This window comes from Calliopsis andreniformis, chromosome 6 (genome assembly GCF_051401765.1).
Source record: "Calliopsis andreniformis isolate RMS-2024a chromosome 6, iyCalAndr_principal, whole genome shotgun sequence".
NCBI classification, from domain to species: Eukaryota; Metazoa; Arthropoda; class Insecta; order Hymenoptera; family Andrenidae; genus Calliopsis; species Calliopsis andreniformis.
Genome location: NC_135067.1, coordinates 3,433,820 through 3,453,053, shown reverse-complemented (window position 1 = coordinate 3,453,053; position 19,234 = coordinate 3,433,820). Strand labels below are relative to the sequence as shown.

The 19,234-nt window shown below is 33.7% G+C and overlaps 1 protein-coding gene across 1 annotated transcript in view; it reads left to right on the top strand.

The window, feature by feature from the left end:
* The window catches only part of LOC143180498 (metabotropic glycine receptor), a 259,155-nt gene that overhangs the window by 123,147 nt on the left and 116,774 nt on the right, over nt 1-19,234 (top strand). The window contains exons 3-4 of the mRNA XM_076380259.1: nt 9,114-9,237; nt 9,684-9,827. Of these exons, the coding sequence (XP_076236374.1) occupies nt 9,114-9,237; nt 9,684-9,827 (268 nt within the window). The remainder of the gene's footprint in view (nt 1-9,113; nt 9,238-9,683; nt 9,828-19,234) is intronic.

Below are 19,234 nucleotides of genomic sequence, written 5' to 3'. Positions count from 1 at the left end.
CGATTTCGATGACTTTGAAATATCTTGTCAAGGTCGACATACTACACAATTTTTCCCTATGCGTATAAGCACTTTATATACAATATAGTATGTACTTATTTTATTTCAAATTATATAATGCAGGGTATGCCTACCAAAAGATACGAACAAATTCGAACATTTTTTGCGAGCTGTTATTTTGAGCGTTCCAATAAAATTACGTTAATTAAATCTGTGAGTTGAGGAACAGTACATGTCCAAAAGCCACACTTTGAGATATAGTAGAAATTCCCGTATCCCAACACCTATTATCCGAATATCTTAATATCCAAACGTTCTATTATTCGGATGTTCTGTTATCCAAACAGCATATCATAGCGATGTTTACGTACAATGTAATACATTGTTCCCTGTATTTGGTCGATCAAATTGTAATCATGGTAATTCAGTATTGTAATTGTATTGTAATATGGAAATTCAGAAACTAACAGAGTGTGTATCATAATTACAGGTAATTGAAATGTTTGACTATAATTATTGAAAGACCTCGAAAGTGATGAAAATGCAAGGAAATTGAGAAGAATACATGACGTCAAGGAATCTACAATCTCAAATATTATAAAACAAATACGTAGTATTGAATGTTCTACGACTATGTGATTTAGTGATTTAGCAGAGAAAAGAATATGAGATTCATAAAAATTGAAATAGATTATCAATTTTGTTCATATCTGCTTAAATAAATGAAGTTTAATAGAAAAGAAAATGATTGTTCTATTATCCGGCCACTTTTGTCTTCCTATTAGTTTGGATAGAGGTGTCTCTATTGTATTTGATCCCCACGTATAGTTCTATGCATTTTACATGTCTAGATACCAAAGTTAGAGCGTATTAAGTTCCCTTTTTTCCTGTGACCTAATACACTTTAGTTCTCAGGTCCAGATATAGTTTTGAAATTCTTTGAAAATAGCCAATTTTAGACTTGTACTGTTCTTCAACTCGCCGATTGAATTGTTAGTAGTTATAATCTTACAATTAGAACACAGGGCAGAACTCTTAACGGGTGGCGGAACTACACTAAATTCTAGTGAATGGAAAAAGAATTCTGTAGAAAGTTTCAAAGTAGGTAGCATTGTTTCTCAGTATTTATTCGGAGGGATTTCTAGAACGACACAAAGCAATTTCGTACAAGCAACTTTTCCCAATACGGTGCTCCGTGTTCTAATAATTCTTTGCTCAGTGTAACCTCTTGCCGTTAATAGAAAACCGTTGAATAATTAAAGAACGAGCCTCTGGTCTGCGTCCATTTCGTTTCAATCGGCGAATCGAGTAATTCCATTCAGTCGTCGGGGTCGATTGAACGTGGGTCTCAACACTTCAATGGTTTATCCATTATTGCGTTTCTTCATGATCACTGTTACTCAGTACGTGTATGAAACGCTGGAATTTATCGAGTTTAATCTTGTCAGAGGGAATCACTTTTTATATAGCCACGGCAGAGCGGAAAGTAAATCCATCGATAATTATGAAACTTCAATTTGCATTCTCAATCTTTTTTCTTCTGTTACATCATCTCAAAACTTGTATACCCCACTATTCGAGCGTTTTATATAGTATCTAAATACATATATAGAGAAATGATTAAATAAATGTAAAAGATGAAACAGATTTGCCAATGTTAGAATATTTCGAATAATGAAAGGAATAAATAAATATTACTGTCAATATTGAGCCGATTAAATAAATTGTCTTGAACGTTGAATAAATTTCTTAACGCTGTTCATGTAGTTGATGCAATATTCCACGTAAAAGTAAATATTCAATATTCATATAATATTTCATGTTTATTTTTGCATTTTATAATATTCAGTATATCGTCGTTCTCATGTAAAATGTTAATGTTATAATATTAATACGTACATAAAATAATATTACAATAATTAGGGGGAAATCGGCGTAAGTTGGCGGTACTAAATGAAAATAAGAGTAAATTTTTTTATTTCTTATACAGGCAAAATAATATTTTAGCATAACAATTTTACATGTAGTAGTAAGGAAACCATATATAAATAAACAAATAATTCTGCAGTTATCTCTGGTGAAAAATTAAAAACTAATTTCTGAGTAAATTCGTTTAACTAATAAACATTTTACTGTAAGATGATAATTTCGTTCTAATTTTGTATCGAATTGTTTAATACTTACTCTATTATACTAAATTATATTCCTGTCTCATATACAGCAATTTTGTATGAAGTATGAAAGTATGAGAAGTATGAAAAGTAAGTATGAAAAGAAAACCTAACATTTGTCATCTTACCCAACCTGTCTTACCTTAATTTCTCTCACTGAGGGACATTCTCTCATTATACGAAGTGACTTTTTGAGGTACAAATTTTAAGCGAAGAAGATGAAGAAAAAGGTATTTGACACAGAATAAGTGAAACGAATCAAGTGGATGGATACAGCGTAAACTTTTGTTTAGAAGCATTTCGACAGCGTCAACAAAAAATCAAAAGAAATGTCGTTTGGAGTGGTGATTTTTTATAGAGGATATAAATCAAACGGAGAGATTTACGATGTTATCGTTGCTATGCAAATAACATTATTCGTTCCTTCCTTCGGATGCTGCACTGTTCCGAGGATTTCCGGTCTGCGAGACGCGAATGCATAAACTGCCGTGCTGTGCCGTTTTGACGTGCGCTTGAAAAATGTAATCGTTAACGTCGCATTAACTTGGTCGCGTTGAACTGGAGCTTCAATAACGCATAAGAAATGACAAAAGGATCTCATTCAAATCGCGTTTTTTTGTTGAAAGTTGACGAACGAATGTAACGAAGCAGAATCACAGAAACAACATAAAAGAGTTCAGGTACAGCTTGTTAAAATAGACTTTGAAATTATAAATGACAGGTATTTCCAAAAAACAGTTAACAGTTTTGTGGAATTTCGATGTTTAATGAAATATGTTGCAATTATTTTTCGCTCTTCAATCATTTTAACTCACAATCACTGAAACAGGGTTCAAAAGGTTCTGTACTGGACTGTTTGAAATTTACTCTTAAATTGTTGCAGCATGGTTTTTCGCCTTAGTCTGTGATTACAGTGGCTGTGTTTTCTGATGAATATGTCCAAACTATTTATCGTATGAGCGAGGCAAGTTCAGACGTAGTCGTCAGAATATTGTTTATCAAAAAACGTATCCAGTGTAATAAAAAGCCTTATAAATCTAGCCTGTATTTGATTGCATAAAATTATCAAAAATAAAGTTTATTAAGCACAACAAAATGTGTAAAAAATGTATAACAAAATACACGATAATTAACAGCTAAATGACATTTGTTTATTTTTTTCCTATTCGTTATAGCTTGTCTATTCCAATCCTTTCATTTCTTACACATAGAGCGTAAAAGATTGTTGACAAACATGTTCCATTCTTTGGTATCTTTTTATTTTAGATTCACTTTAGTTGTCAAAGAAATAAACTCTTCTGCTTCATTTCTGGTATCAGTATTGAGAGTCCTGCTGATCCACAGTTTCTAATCTGTTTTGAGAACCCTATGCGTCTGTGGTTCACGGTTGGTCCGAATTCTAAGTGTCCTCAGTTTCCGGTTCTTTATATGTATACATATTTATATGTACATGTATATGTATATTTATATGTATATGTAGGTATGTGTTATTATTGCACAATACTTTTATATACAAGAGTATGTGTATTTGCATTAGTTATAACACATTGAGATTTGACGTACCACGTCATAATAAATTGATAATTCGATTGCTAATAATATCACAAAATCTATTTACATAGTAATCCTTTCAAGTTTGTCATCCAAAAATGCACAAATTTTTCTCTACATAAATTTATATTCTCTAAATATTGCTAAATCTTCTTTGCATTTTTCATGATTTATGAAAGTATCAAGTATCAAAAAATTTGAAAACAATATGTCCGCATTCTCTAGTCTTTCCTCTTTCGTTGGCAAATGTCACGGTGTACTCGGATTCAGGTAGGTGCTAACAATTAAGTTACACTGTTAAGTTCGCCGATTTGCCCTAATTACAGTTCTTCATTTTCTGCGATTGAAACATTGGAATCGAAAGAAGAAACATCAGAGAATGCCGATTTCTTTTTTTTTTTTTTTCAAATTTTTTGATACTTGAACTGGATTTAAAATTTGCAAAACAAAGATATTTTTATTTCTTTTGTATTGAAAAAATCTTCTTTAAAATAAGAAAAAAATTTATTTAGATATTACATCCTTCAATAATAAGAAAAACAAATGAATTTTGTGTCTTTAGTAGAGTCAAAGATGTTTATTCAAAGGTGAAGGTAGTTGTCGTAACAATTGGCAAAAACTGTGAACTCTAGGAGCTTGTATTTCTTAAATAATTTTGGAGTTATCAAAATGATGACTCAATTCCCCTTAATTGCACATGGACTACAATGTATTTTAAAATCATCAAAATCCCAGACATCTAGATACACAAGTGGTCGAGTTCGCGTGAAATGGCCCGCACATACTCTGAACTGCAACGCTTAATTAGTGACACTTAAGTCTCTTTTTCACCAGTAACGGAGTATCATTCTCCATTTATTATCATTTTCTGCAGTTTACCGAAGAACTCCTGCGCCATCAAAGAAGAGCAGAGAGAAAAAGAGAAAGTGATGGAGACAGAGAAAGAAAGAGCTTAGTGGCACATTCTGCAACCTCTATTTTCCATTCCTTTTTCCCGTTACTCACGGCGAATATTTTACCGTCTGTTGCGGCTACGAATAATTCCTTTTGTTATTTTCACTTCCTCCTCGACGGCATTACCTAAGTGAGTCGAAATTACCTTCCGCAAAAGCAGATACTGGCACCACGACTCGAGAATCTGATCCTTTCGTTAAATGAAATTGGCAAGCGCGGCTAGTCATTAAGCGATTGTTAATTAAATTTTGAGTATCAAGTGCGCCAAGCACCCTCACGCAAATATTAGTTTGCGGGTATTCTGGCGAGTATTTTGTGACCACCACCTAGTACCATTCCCTGATTTAGAATTCTAGAATTATATCTGTGTATATTGCATTGAAATTCATGACAAAACTCCCAACGCAGTACTTGTTATGAGCTTATACTCTTATATTCATCATCTTTTGAAATTACTTGGACACTTGTGGGAAATCTTATTTATGTCTGAAACAAGATAAACGTGAACTATTAATTTTTAAATTGATTTCATCTGCCTTCATATAAGTACATTAGAGATTTGTTAATTCGTAACGAAAACATTACAGTTTCATTGAACATGGAAAATACTCAAAAAATTATACACGATTAGTTTTACAAGTAGCTTGATTATGAGAAACATATATCGTGATAAGTCATGGTAGTGGTCATATTGTTCCACTAATTATGAATAAACAAAGATACAAAATAGAAAGTGGATTTAATGAATCATAATTTCACTTTCAGTTGGGTTCTCTGGAAAATCCCAGGTCCCTGGTCCGTACAAAGGAGCAATTTATTTTCTTGAACATCCATTAACAGTGGTACTGATGCTTTTCACAAGGGCTTCGAGCAACCTTCAGCCTCTTCTTAATGAAATTGCTTTAACGTTATCGCTAAACGATCTCTTCTTAATAGCGTGGAGGAGTGCATCCACCTTCTATGCCACACATTTTTCCTCGTTTTCCACGGTTTCTGGCCTTTTCATCTGACGCGCAAGGAGGGTTGGGGTTAATTGCTGCGATTTAAATCCCGCGTGCAAGCTCGATTATCCTGCCGTTTCAGCCAGCAGCGTTCTCAGCGTCTAATGCAGTTTCGATAATTGCCTCGAATAGAACGTTGTTGGTTTCGCTGGGTGTAACGAAGTGCGGAGGAAAAGCTGTTCTCGCTGTACAAAATTGAACTGGTTATCCCTTTATGGAGTTACCGAGAGGGAACGAAGCAGAATTGGGTACTGTTTCATGAGAATAGAAGGGTTTCAAGGAAATTGAGATATGGGAATTTCGGGTGCAGTATTTTCGGACGTGAAAATTTAAGATGTATGAAGTTAAGGAACTGGAAACTTAGAATTTAAATATTTAGGATGTGAAATACAGACCAGAGGAAGTTCACGATTTGGGAACTGCAGCATTGAAACGGGAGATGTAGAAACTTGAAGTGTTGTAATTTAGGGAATGGCAACTTGGGACACAAGAATCTGGGCTATAATATTTAGGACATAGAAAGTTGTAATGCAGAGACTTAGATAGAATGCGAAGGATACATTGAGGTATGGTACGTTAGGCGACACATTTTGAGTGCGGCAATGTAAGTGCAATACTGATGCATAGACAGGGATATATAGGAACTCGGAACAGGGGACTTTAGAACGTGGGGAGGTACACACAGTACGTATACTTGGGGTACAAGAATGTTAGATGTAGAAACTTAGACACAGAAATTCGGAGAAAGGAACTTACACCATACATACAATGTACAAACTTGGCTAATAGGAGTGTAGGATACAGTAAGTTGCGAACTAAAAACGGGATGTAGGTACAGTATACGGAAAAGTGTCGACAAGAGTGCATATTATAGCAAGTGGTTTGGAAATATGGAAATTTAGAACATATGAATTTACATTATAACATAGGAAACTGGGATTTAAAAGCTTGGAACAGCGGAAGCTTCATATATTGGAACCTTTGGCACAGGAAATATAGGCCACGAGAATCAAGGACACGTGGAATTAAGGCTATACAGGAACTTAGAGCCTAAGAGTTAGTCATTTACAAATTTAGCCACTCCTGTCTCATAGGACCACGCCCACTAAACAGGCTGTTAGACACGAACAGCCAACATTGAATGACCAATTACCCTTATTTCAAGCATATCAATGTCTATGACAATAGCCGCGAACATAGTACCTACTGATAGCGGTAGATTGAATGACAAGAATAACGTGCACCCCAGTGTTTTCGTATCTAAATTGACCAAGCAGCCCCGAAACTGACAAGAGGAAGCAACGAGATCAAAGTGGCGGCATTATTCTCGTCCAATGGAGTGAAAGGAGCTTCGTAATTGGCTGAAAATCATACTCAAGCGAGAACAGCGTTACCCACGTCGAAATTTGCCCACTCGTCCTGCATAATGGAGCCCGGTGTCAAACACTGAGGATGGCACACGTAAAGCTATCATCGATCGGCCAATCAATTTATTATGCACTAAAGCTCGGTCACGGTACCTCTTCCGATGCATACGCTTTCACTTGCTGGAATGACAATAGCACGAAGAGATCTCACCAAAACGAGTGAAGCTGATTAATGTTCGATTGCAGTAGGAAGTGAAATTTAAACTAGGATGTTTCTTTGTCTTTAATATTTGGGGCAAGCTTCCAAGGGAGGTTTATAGACAGAAACTTTACGACTATTTTAATTGTAGAATTTAATTTTGAACCTACTGGAACTTATTTTTGTTGAGTGCATCTAAAACATATAGAGGGTAATGGTTTAACAAAACACTAGTATTTCTCAATTCTCAAAGTCACTACTACTTTCTGTAATGGAGATTAATTTTTCTACAAGATGTTTCCAAACGTATGGGACATTTTTGAAGGATAGATTCTAGCCACAAAGATAATGAAAATATTAGGTAATTCGGAAATTAATTTTGTTAAAAATGCTACTAACGATACTCTTAGGAAAAACGAAATTACTTTCTGAACAACCCAATAGTTCATATACCCATATATCTGGAAATACTTAGTTTTGTAGTTATACACTATTTTGCATTGCGTACAATGTGATACGTTCTTTAAAACCTATTACTCTGTGCCACTCATTTAAACAAATCTCTGGGCCTCATAGAATCTTAAAGGAGATAGCACATCACGCAAGCAAAAAATGGGCTAGCATTGTATGCAATAAAAAATCAACTACTTGGCGTTAGACGCTGAGCCTCCTGATCCTGATAACGTGTCACTAAAGAACTATGCACTTGCGGGCATATGTCCACATGAACTCTTTTCATTGTCTATGTGCGTAGAACCTATCCTCCAAAAATGTCTCACATGTTCAGAAACACCTTTTACAATGAAATTCTCAACTAATATTGAAACAAAAATCGAGTTAAATCAAATAATCTTACTTTTCACGAATTAAATAGTTTTAAATTGTTTGATGATTATATTTACACAGTGAAACTATGAGTATAAAATTTGATTTTGAAATTTGAGAGATTGAGTAGCGAAAGTAGCCTCTACGATAAAGGTGTATATCTAATAGCCTAAAGTGGTCTTGTTAGCTAAATGATTTCTCTGTATCTATTTTTCGTTAAATTCTATTAAATAAGTACTTATGATATCTTATGATGTTTCGTAAACCCTTTTATACATAATTTAATGGAACAGTCGCATTCAGTTTTAAACATGATACCTTGCGTATCAGGAAAGTATGATTAATTATGTTACGTGTCACGATGTAGTCAGTGACCCCATTAGTATTTGTCGTTGCGTGAAACTATCCCAATGCACTATAACGACGTCTCGTTGTACCGAGAACCGGTTAATGGATACGTTACATTTGCTGATCGAATTTGTCGAATGAAACGTTATGTGTCCTGGACTGTTACTTCGATTATTTCATAAACACTAACGAGCAACTTGTTTACATGCCCCAAAACACTATTATATTATTTAAATGTCGACAGTATTGTTGTTTCAAAATTTGATACAGAGGCTTTTGCTGTTTCTATAATCGACTAGAAATTGAATTTTCCTCCTATTTTGGTTTCCAGTCGTCGCACATATCGTATTTAATAATAAATAAGTTAATGATAAAGTGACAATAAATTAATACAGTTAATGCATACATTTGTTGGACATTTAATATATATTTAAAAAACAAATGAATCATTAAACATTCTAGTATTTAAATAATTATTTAAATTATTTAAATAAAATTATACAAAATATATTTATAATGAACTGCAGAATTTCAATCCATAAATGAACTATAACTTGAAAATAAAGAGTAGTATAAATAATTTCAAATAGAATTAACGAAATTTTTGTGAAATTCGCTTCATCTTCTGTGATTTATATTTTTTACAATTGTTACAGAAGGATAATTTTTATCTACATAATAGAATTCGTTGTTTCAGGGGGACAAGTGGAATAGACATAGATTTGCGCAGACTGGACATAGATCAGTGTCCTTTACCACTTGGATCTACGCAGTTGAACATTTTTGCAGCCAGTGACAAATGCAAAAAGAGAACTACAGAGGTCAGTGAAAGAAAAAATACAATTCTTTCATCAAATTTTCTGCTACTTTGATTGTATTTATTTAACCAGTCTGTCATTATGTTATACGAGTTTTCACATTAACTATCGTCATTATCGCCATTATACTTATCGTCAATTTTAATTCCAAACATTAGATTAGATTGCAAAGTAATTTCGAATCTTCGCATATTTTCCCATTTTCTCGAGCTTAAAGGTGGTCCATTTAATTTTTACAGTCATTACCGTTTCCTAATTGCATTCGAAATTAGCTACTATTATCTTCCGACTTTTGTTATCGAAGTTCCCCACAAAGTTTCGTTTCGAGAAATTACTCCGATGGGGAATCGAGTTTTTCGTTTTAGCTACCGCATGTAACTCCAATTTTCGTAACTTCATTTACGAAGTCGTCTCCTGTATAGAGGCATAATCGTCGCTTCCGGTTTCAGTGTATCGCCATTTCAGGACTCGGATTCCGTCGTGGCAGCTATCGATGCGTCTGCAAACGAGGATTTTATTATCCCGATACGAAATCCGCCAATCGGTACTACAATGGCACCGTAATCGAGGAGGAATACGAGAAACTGATGATGGTGCGTATTGATTTTGATATTACGATAAAATTAATGTAAACTTTCTAGAGGACAGTTTACACTTACAAGGGAACTACCCGAAGTGATAATCTCCGATTTTGATGCAACTTTGTAGGTTGGTAGAGAAGCCAAAAATATTCGGCACGTATTTTTTTATTTCGGCTATATTCGATGTTAAAGGGGTGAAAACAGCGCCCAAAGTCGGGGGTGGAAAACATATTTGATCTCCTATCTCGAAAACTATTAGCTATAGAAAAAAAGCGTAAATTGGGCGATTACGTATTTTTTAGCAACGAATCCATTTGCATAAATAGTTTTTCAAAATACGTATTTGTTTAAACAATATATTGAAAAATGTCATATTTTTGTTAATTTTTCAGGTAAAATGTTAATCGATTTTCTCGCAAATTTATGTGTAGATACTATATATCAAAATGCAAGATACGGATATTTTGGAATTTTGAATTTTTGCCTTATAAACAAAATAATTACATTCACAGTTTATCCGTGTTTTCTGTGGAAACGAGCCCTGAAACGAATTATTCCGGGAAAATTATATATTTGTATGATGTTTTCACCATTATGTAGTAATATATGTTGTAAATATTTCATTAAAACGTTAGAAACCAATGCACAGCTGATGATGATCGACGCGAGCGCGGCGAAAAACTGTTGGCTGAAGCAAAAATTATAAACTTATTTGCACTGCTGTTTACGTTAGCTTGAAAGGTTCCTATTATTTCTTGAATTGTTCAGATTTCTATCGCCGCTGAACTAATCAGGGGGGCGGAGCAAGTAACTGTCATAAAAAGGATAGATGACTTGAAGCGTCAGTTATCTGTAACACGCTCAAAACCTTAAACCTACAAGTATGAGAGCAATTGGACCATAATCAAAGGCTAAATTTGTTTGGGCCTAATATCCTTTACGTTTGCAAAAATCTCTGAGGAGGACTGATTTCATTTTGGGATTTTTCAGTATGACCGATGTTATTTCCTAGCTTGTTTATTTCTCATTTATGAAGGTGGAAGGCCCAAATTACTCACTACGCCCTCCCTACTTCAACCATTTTTGACGTATAAAAGTATACACTATGAATCCCTTTTTCACATTTCCTTTCCATATTTCCCATAAGGCAAAAATTCAAAATTCCAAAATATCCGTATCTTGCATTTTGATATATAGTATCTACACATAAATTTGCGAGAAAATCGATTAACATTTTACCTGAAAAATTAACAAAAATATGACATTTTTCAATATATTGTTTAAATAAATAGGTATTTTGAAAAACTATTTATGCAAATGGATTCGTTGCTAAAAAATACGTAATCACCCAATTTACACTTTTTTTCTATAGTTAATAGTTTTCGAGATAGGAGATCAAATATGTTTTCCACCCCTGACTTTGGGGGCTGTTTTCACCCCTTTAACATCGAATATAGCCGATATAAAAAAATATGTGTCGCATATTTTTGGCTTCTCTACCAACCTACAAAGTTGTATCAAAATCGGAGATTATCACTTCGGGTAGTTCCCTTGTTAGTGAACTGAGAACTAAGAGACTTAGTGAACTAAGAAATCGTTTTTATCTCAGGAGAAGTGGGACTGAAAGAAGGAAGAATCTTTCGAGGTAGTGGTAGAAACAGCGATGAGTTTATAGCCAGTAAATGCTGTTGTCTCGATTTAATTAAGTAGAAATTATTTGTACCAGAACTAGTCGTTCCAAGGATCATTATTTTTAAGGTGTGCGTTGATGATAGGTGTACACATCTATGTGTTATGAGGTATGTTTGAGGGATCAACTGAAAGAGGTGTTAAGGAATCCGGCAATTCCAAGAAAAGTAGCAAGTATTCATCCATTTCATCTATTTCTTATTTGTGACATAATTCAATTTTAGGGGGCGAATTTACCACTCTAACAAAGTGTAGAATTATATTGTTCATAGAATATATCGAAAATAATGAGAGATATCGAAATAAAATTTAAACAAAAGTGCATAAAAATAGTTTAAAGAAACCAATGATTTTTATGTTATCCCCATTACCAACCCTTGAAATTGAGTTTTTATACTTGATGTAATACTTAATTAATTGTTCAGAGCATTTTATAAATACATATGAATTTTTCAGAGGGTGAATATATACGTACATTAAAATAAGTAAAAAATGTCACATAAATATACAAATGTCCTACGTATCTTAGTTTTCGAATTATGGGTGACTAAAAAAAATGAAAAATGAAAGAAGATAGGGTATACATATACACTTGTATAATCTAATTTAATATTCAAAACATATTATGCTTAAAATTGGCTGTTATGAGACAAGGTATTAAATAGGATTTTGACACCGAAAAAGAAGGAAGAGGAAAGTCATAAATTGTCGCGTTTACAAGATCATCGAAGCCACGCCTCCAATATTCGTGAGGTCGCAGCGTTCCATGCTGTTCTCTGCCGATTAAAAGACAACTTCCGGCAATAATTTGTCAGTGTCAAGCGACACGGCGTAAAAATCGTGTACAAATTGCCTTGGTGTTGGCCATTACTTCCGGGTCACGGAATATTCATACGTTTTTCCTTTCTCACGGCGATCCTCGAGAGCGACTGTGCCATAAATCAATTTCTTGATGACCACGAAGCGAAGCAAGGTTAAACACCTTCGAATCGGTGCCGGAAGTTCTTCTTCAGCATCCCTTCGTATTCTCTTTATAATTCCTCTAGGAAAACAAGTGGCATAAGATATCTCCCAGGTTTTTCGTGGACTGCATTTTTAGAGGCTCTTGCAGTCCCTTCATTATTTCAGTTCACTATCTTCACTTTAAAATTCCTCTAATTAAGGAAATTTCAGTATAAAAAGAATGCCTAAATACTATTGAGAATTAAATATAAATCGTTTCTTGGGTGTTTGATACAAAAAAATCGTTTAGTTTCTGCCTTTTATAATTTCCATAGTTGAAACGAAATTTGCGGTGAACATAGTGCCTATTAAATGGAAGTGGTCTCTAGTTTTAGGTATTTCATATTCAGAGAAAAAATTTCTGCAGCTTCTCTCTTTACTAATTTCTTCAGTTAAAGTGAAATTTCCGGCAAACATTGGACTAAAATTAATGAAACCTTTAAATTTCCACAATTTTTGTGAAACATTTTTTGGAGTGTATGTCAAAAAAATATTTGTTTGATTCTATTTTTACTAATCTTTATAGTACTTTGGAATTTCTATTTTTAGTATTTTTTATAATAATACGAAACAAAACGTTTGTTGGCATTAAAAGAGGCAACATTTTTTTCAACTTTGATCTTCGGTAATTTTTTAATTAAACCCAAGTGTACAATGAAAATCAATTTTGTAGCATAATTTAGAGAACAAATCGCTTTAGCTTCTATCTTTACCAATAAAAATTAAAGGTCACTCTACTGTAAACACCGAATTTGAAGTTAATCACACATCAAATCAACGCATTTCTGGTATCTAACATTCAAAGAAAATGTTCGTTCAATAAAACACATCAGAGTTACATAATCGCGCGAAACTGATTGCATCAGTATCCAATATGGCTAAATGGTCGTTCGCCTGATTAAATTGTAGGATTGTCGAAAATAGATACTCCATGCGTCAGGATCAAAGCAAACCGCCGACATACCATGATCGCCGCAATTCAACATTCGATGGGGTTAAAGTCAATGTGACTTTACCCTCCCACCTTTCATCGATCGCGCTAGTAATCGTTGATAAATGACTCGCAGAGCTGAGCATTCATATAAAAGGCGACCGCTGGGAAATGTCCTTCGCTGTAATTAATATTCTCCTGACAGCCGGGTGAAGGATTAACCTTTTCGATGGTTTCTCCTACAGGCGAAATGGTAACCGCAGTCTTCATGCAGGGGTTGGGGGTCGGTCTGGTTTTAATATGCTGCACGCAACCGTGAATGCAATCGCGGCGTGAAGTTCCACCAGGGACCGCGGGATTCTTTGTTCCTTACGGGATATGCAAATTTCGAGCAGTACTGGTGTCGGGGGCACGTGGGAGGAAAACGTGGGTGCAAAAGAGGTAATTTTGTTTTCTTTCTCGACCAAAGAAAATGATGTTACTCCTGGGAGTGTGGGAGAGCAAGGGGAGCGAATTTGTGAGAGATGAGGACTCTGGGATTGGGAAGGTTTGCATTTAGAGACATTAATTTCTTTACTCTTATTTGGGATTGGGAATCGCGTTAGTCAAGAGGATAACGTTTGTTGGCATTCCCTTTTAGTAATGGCGACAACTCGTTGAGGGCTTTTTATGCGGGAATATTGCTTTGAAATTGTTTCTGTGATGAAATGGTAAATAAAGTTGTTCGAGGTGATGGAGAACTTCTGTATTGAAATGAATGGACTTACGACATTTGAAATTAAAGGTGGTAGATTGGTTTGGCGAGGTTATGGGTGCAGTGATGGTAGCACTTCTGTGACTGTGCTGGTAACTTACAAGTGAGGACAGTTTCTATCTTAACAGGACTAGTATATTTAAATAGACAATATGTTTTTGGAAAACATTCAAAGTAACAGTTATGTTCTTATGAATTATCGCATTAAACTTTTGTGATTCAGGATACAACCACAGAGTGATAGATCATCCATCAGTTGTTCCATTATAGAAAGAAAATCTAACATTAATTAAAATAATTTGAAATAAAAAATTCGCTTGCGCGATCGAATTGACAATTTATCACGTGACAAACTAACATATCGCTCATTTATTGTAAGACCCGGCTTTCTTACATTAATAATTCAAAAATAGTTATTTTTTGAGTTATCATTAGATCAAATTTGGGGTTTTTAAATCATTTAAAAACAATCTCTTCAACAAACAGCATAGCCAATAGAAGAGCATACTGAATAAATGTAAGAACAAAAACATGCAGTAAACTCAGAGTCCAAACAATCACAGAAGTGTCTAATTCAAAAATTGATGCATTTTATACAAAATCAGTCATAAAAATCTACCTACACCTTATTAAAAAGAAATTTACCTCGCCCGAAAATTCTACTTTCAACTTTGTATACATTTAAAGCATAATGGATTAGACCTACATGGAACAATTTTTCGTTGAAGGGAAACCTCTTTGAGGACATGAAATCAACCCTCAAAGTTTCAGCATTTTCTCATGTTTTGAATATAATTGTGTTTCTGAATTTTTTACAACAGTGTGATAGAGCACCAAAAAAGTAATACTTTTTTCATGAAAAGTTTTAAGGTGATTTGCACCATTACAAAGTTATATTTAAAAAATATCAGGAAAGCACTGAAACTTTAAGCGTCAATTTAATCTCCTTAAAGTGATAGGTGTTTCATTAAAAAGAAAACGCATCATATGTACATAAATTTTTATGAAAATCAAAATTTTTGGACTAGGTGATCTTCCTTATAATATTTATAGTGTATGTAGACTTGTGAATAACTGCAAGTACTTTTATTTCAAATATCTCCATTGACATTAATAATTTATCTTGTGGCAAGCTAGGTCCGCGAATTATTTCACTTATAATACAAAACACGTTGGCTACTAACAGCGCTAGCCGCTTGAAGTTGATAATTGCTTGTTTATTGTTACTTAGCGATATCCTTTCAAGGAAATCTGAAAGTAATTATGAGAAGATTTAATATCAACCTCCTGTTGTTATTTCAAGTACATATTAGTTGAATACGTTACACAAACGATAAAAGTGTCTCTAAAAAATTTGAGAGATTTTAATTCAGCAAGCTTTAATAAATAATCAAAGCTTAATAAAGAATAGAAATAAATATAGGAAGGGTGCAGTTAAGAGGATCTGAGGATTTGTGCTGACTAAAAGCTCTCAGAGTATAAGGGTGGAACTTAAGGGTATTATGTCTTGCTTGCTTCGGAATAGTATTTGCGGACGTTGTTTCCTGTTTTCTGGCAAATTCTGTTTACTCGAAAACGTTGATTAATATTAATCTAGACTCTGGAGGGATAGCTTCGTAGAATTCAAAGGTCTTTGAAGTGGAACCGTTGTTTGTCTGGTTAGTTTAAGGCAATTAAGTGTATAATTAAAACGGAATATTGTATTTATGAAAACTTAAATACGCGCAGATGTAATCTGTAGATATTTAAAACTAATTTTCTATAATATTTTTCTGCACTTTTCATAACATATAGCACTCACTCTTTAACTTAGAATTTTTCTGCTTCAACGAAAATTATGCTTCTTTTAAGATTCAAAAATTACTCTTCACAACTATTTATTTTTATTCTTTCGCGTTTTTCATATAACGCTTCAAATTCATTTTTCAGCTGAAACGGCCTTCACCTAGATTTATTTATACAGTCCAATTATGACTACAAACCGTACCTTCGAATATATTTTTCTGTGCCTCCTCAAATCTATTCAATCTCGCAGAGAAACTTATTTATCTTTTTTATCATGGCGACCCGAGCATTATCATTCCTCACAATAGAAGAGGGCAATTTACAGGTTTTTCCCTTGAACATGAAATATTTCAATCTCGATGAGTTGAACTGCATGCACATTAACGTTTTTTAAGGACGACCCACACTGTTCATCGCGAAAGTCGGGACACGCGAAGCTTTCATTTGTCCGTGAAGTTCGGCAATTATTTCATACTTTTGTCCTTGTTCTTTTTCGGTTGACAAAGAGGTCGAACCTTTTTATCAGACCATTTCTTTTCTACTGTTGCGAGATTTCTACCTTTCGACGACGAGGACGAAAGAAGTTCGCGAATCTTCGGCCCGAGAAATCGATGCCCCGCTCTTGCCTTATACCTCCGTCGACGATAACGATAAGACACAGTATAAAAGAAACAAGATGGTTTTAATTTACCGGTTGACAGGGTATCATGCTATCACCCGTACCACTAGCATCAAGCAAATTGAATTTTATCCCGTTCCTGTTAACACCTGCATGCATTTGCTTGCAAAGCCACGTAGACAACGTAAAATTAATTTCACCTAGCGAACTCCGCTGCTTTCCCATCCTGTTTTTCTTCCTATAGGACTTTGGATCTCCATATTTCATTAGAAATGTGAAAAACAAAGCATCAGACAACACGCAATTCTCAGAAGAATCTTTTTGTATATGCACGTAACGTGTCTGAAAAATAACAGAAGTGGCAATAGACTCATTCTAACACTGATTATATTTGTAACAATTTTTCATTTTCTTGAAAATACTATACTATAATTGTTTGTACGTAGAGATGAAGAGGAAAAGTAAAGTCAACTTCCTTTTTCTAAGTGCAGTTGACTATTTCTTATTTTCTTTCTACAATTTGTATAATTAATTTAGAAGTTATTTTTATTCATTAATTCAGAAGTTATTTTAAGTTGAAGATTACTTTCTTATGGTACATGTAGTGTTTTTTTCTGCACAATAGTAACTCACGAATTTCTTCTTTGCGAAACAAAGACAACTAAGTTTTCACGAAATTTAGTATGAAACATTTGTACATTGTAAAAGATAACTGATACCATCACATAGAGGGTGAAATGACTTATGAGGTAGTATGACTTGATTCGTTTCAATTACTCTGTACCATTTTGTAGAAAGAAATGCTACTCGTATGTTAGCACAAAAAACACGAGTACAATTAAGTACACAAATATTACTTTGTCAATTTTAAAGTAAAACATCATCTAAATCAATGGTTTCTTTTTATAAATGGATTAAGGTGTTTTTGTAAAAAATTATGAGGTGCTTCGCTTGATGAAAAAATGAAGTTGGTCTGCTTTAAGTCTGGTCGCACAAGTTTCTTTCTACCCCCAAGAGTAAGGTTATTGAAGCATATATCATCTACTCTGTATAAATGTGTCGGTTAATTGGGTACTCTTACATTTTAATTTAGAAATATTTCAATATTTGAAATTCAAATAATTTCATGCCCTATGGCAATTCCAAAGAAATATCATCTGTATCTACATTATTTAATGAAACTTAGTTGTCTAGAAACAAAATTTGAATTTTCCTTAAAAAGGAAACCTATCCTAGTCTTTACAAAATTAGAATTTCAAAATACTATATTATACATTAAATGTTCTTAGAAATCACGTAAAAGAACCACTTTTATGCTACTAACTATTTCAGGATTTCATTTTCTGGACATTTACAAGTCAGAAAACATAGAGACAATTTTACAATCAAGAAAACATTTACACTCATTTTTAAAAAAAAAATATTTTCAACTAGTTTTGTCATAGATTTTCAATTTATTTTCCCACATACAAATACAATCTTTTCATTTATGCAATTTTCTGAAAGTTTGTAGATTACGTTGAAGAGTAGTTTTGTATAAAATCTATTTAAAAATCGTTTTAAAAATCATTTAAAATTAAAAAAATGAGCAGTACTTGGTATTTTTAATCATTTTTTCACTAATGAATCATAGTATCGTCGTCCTTACTATAAATTCGTAATATTTAACAAATTTCTTCACCTTTCTAAATCCCTTGCGAATTCTTCCCTCGGCTTCCCTTTCAAATATCAGAAAATCCAGCCGTGTAAAACGTGTCACGGGAACTTCGTTCCAAAGGAATTGGCTTGAAATGTCACGTGTAGGTCGTCGAATTAATAACGTTTCACTTGATCGCCGGTGGAAAATCGTCTCTCTGTCTGCCCTAGGTGAACCGATCAAATCGTATGGGGTGCATAACTTCGGATGACAATGTAGATGACAGGGTGGCTGCTGTCGATATCCATTTTTGAACGAGATCGCCAATTGATGGAAGTTCGAAACACGTTTGATCGAGTGATAGAAACATAAAAGATATGTGAGATTGTTAACTGTGTAAATTAATTCGTTACCGTTTCTACAAAACGTTCAAATTTTATTTGTAAACCGTATAATATTTATCGAAAAATTAACTCACGTGAAATTATGTAAATTCACGTAGGAAAAAGTGGGGATAAAACTAATGGCGTGACGAAAGTAACAAGCCTCTCTCTCCCTTTGACAAACATTTTCAAAATATCGCAACACGAAATGCAAGTGATCAAGTTAAATTTATGTATTTAGATCACCCAGATAAGTTCCTGTTCTTATGGTTTTCTTATATTAATATGAATACAACCATTTGCTAAAGCATTCTTAGATAATGTCTTTATAAGTTTTTGTATTTGTATTCAATAAGTCTTTTATAGTTTATAGGGTATAACATTTTTAATCTGAATACATGGGTTGGAATAAAGATAACACGTTGCTTTTTTTTGTTTTCATGAAAGTTCTATGTGTATATATTTAAAAAGCCCCGTAAGGGGTTCTATAGCTTAATAAAAAAAGAGAACAAAAAAAGAAACAAGGAAACAATGAAAAAACAAAGCAATCAAAATAGTATACATAATAGGAATTCTTCATATAATAATGACTGTATGTTTCTGATTTGTTGACAAGTGAC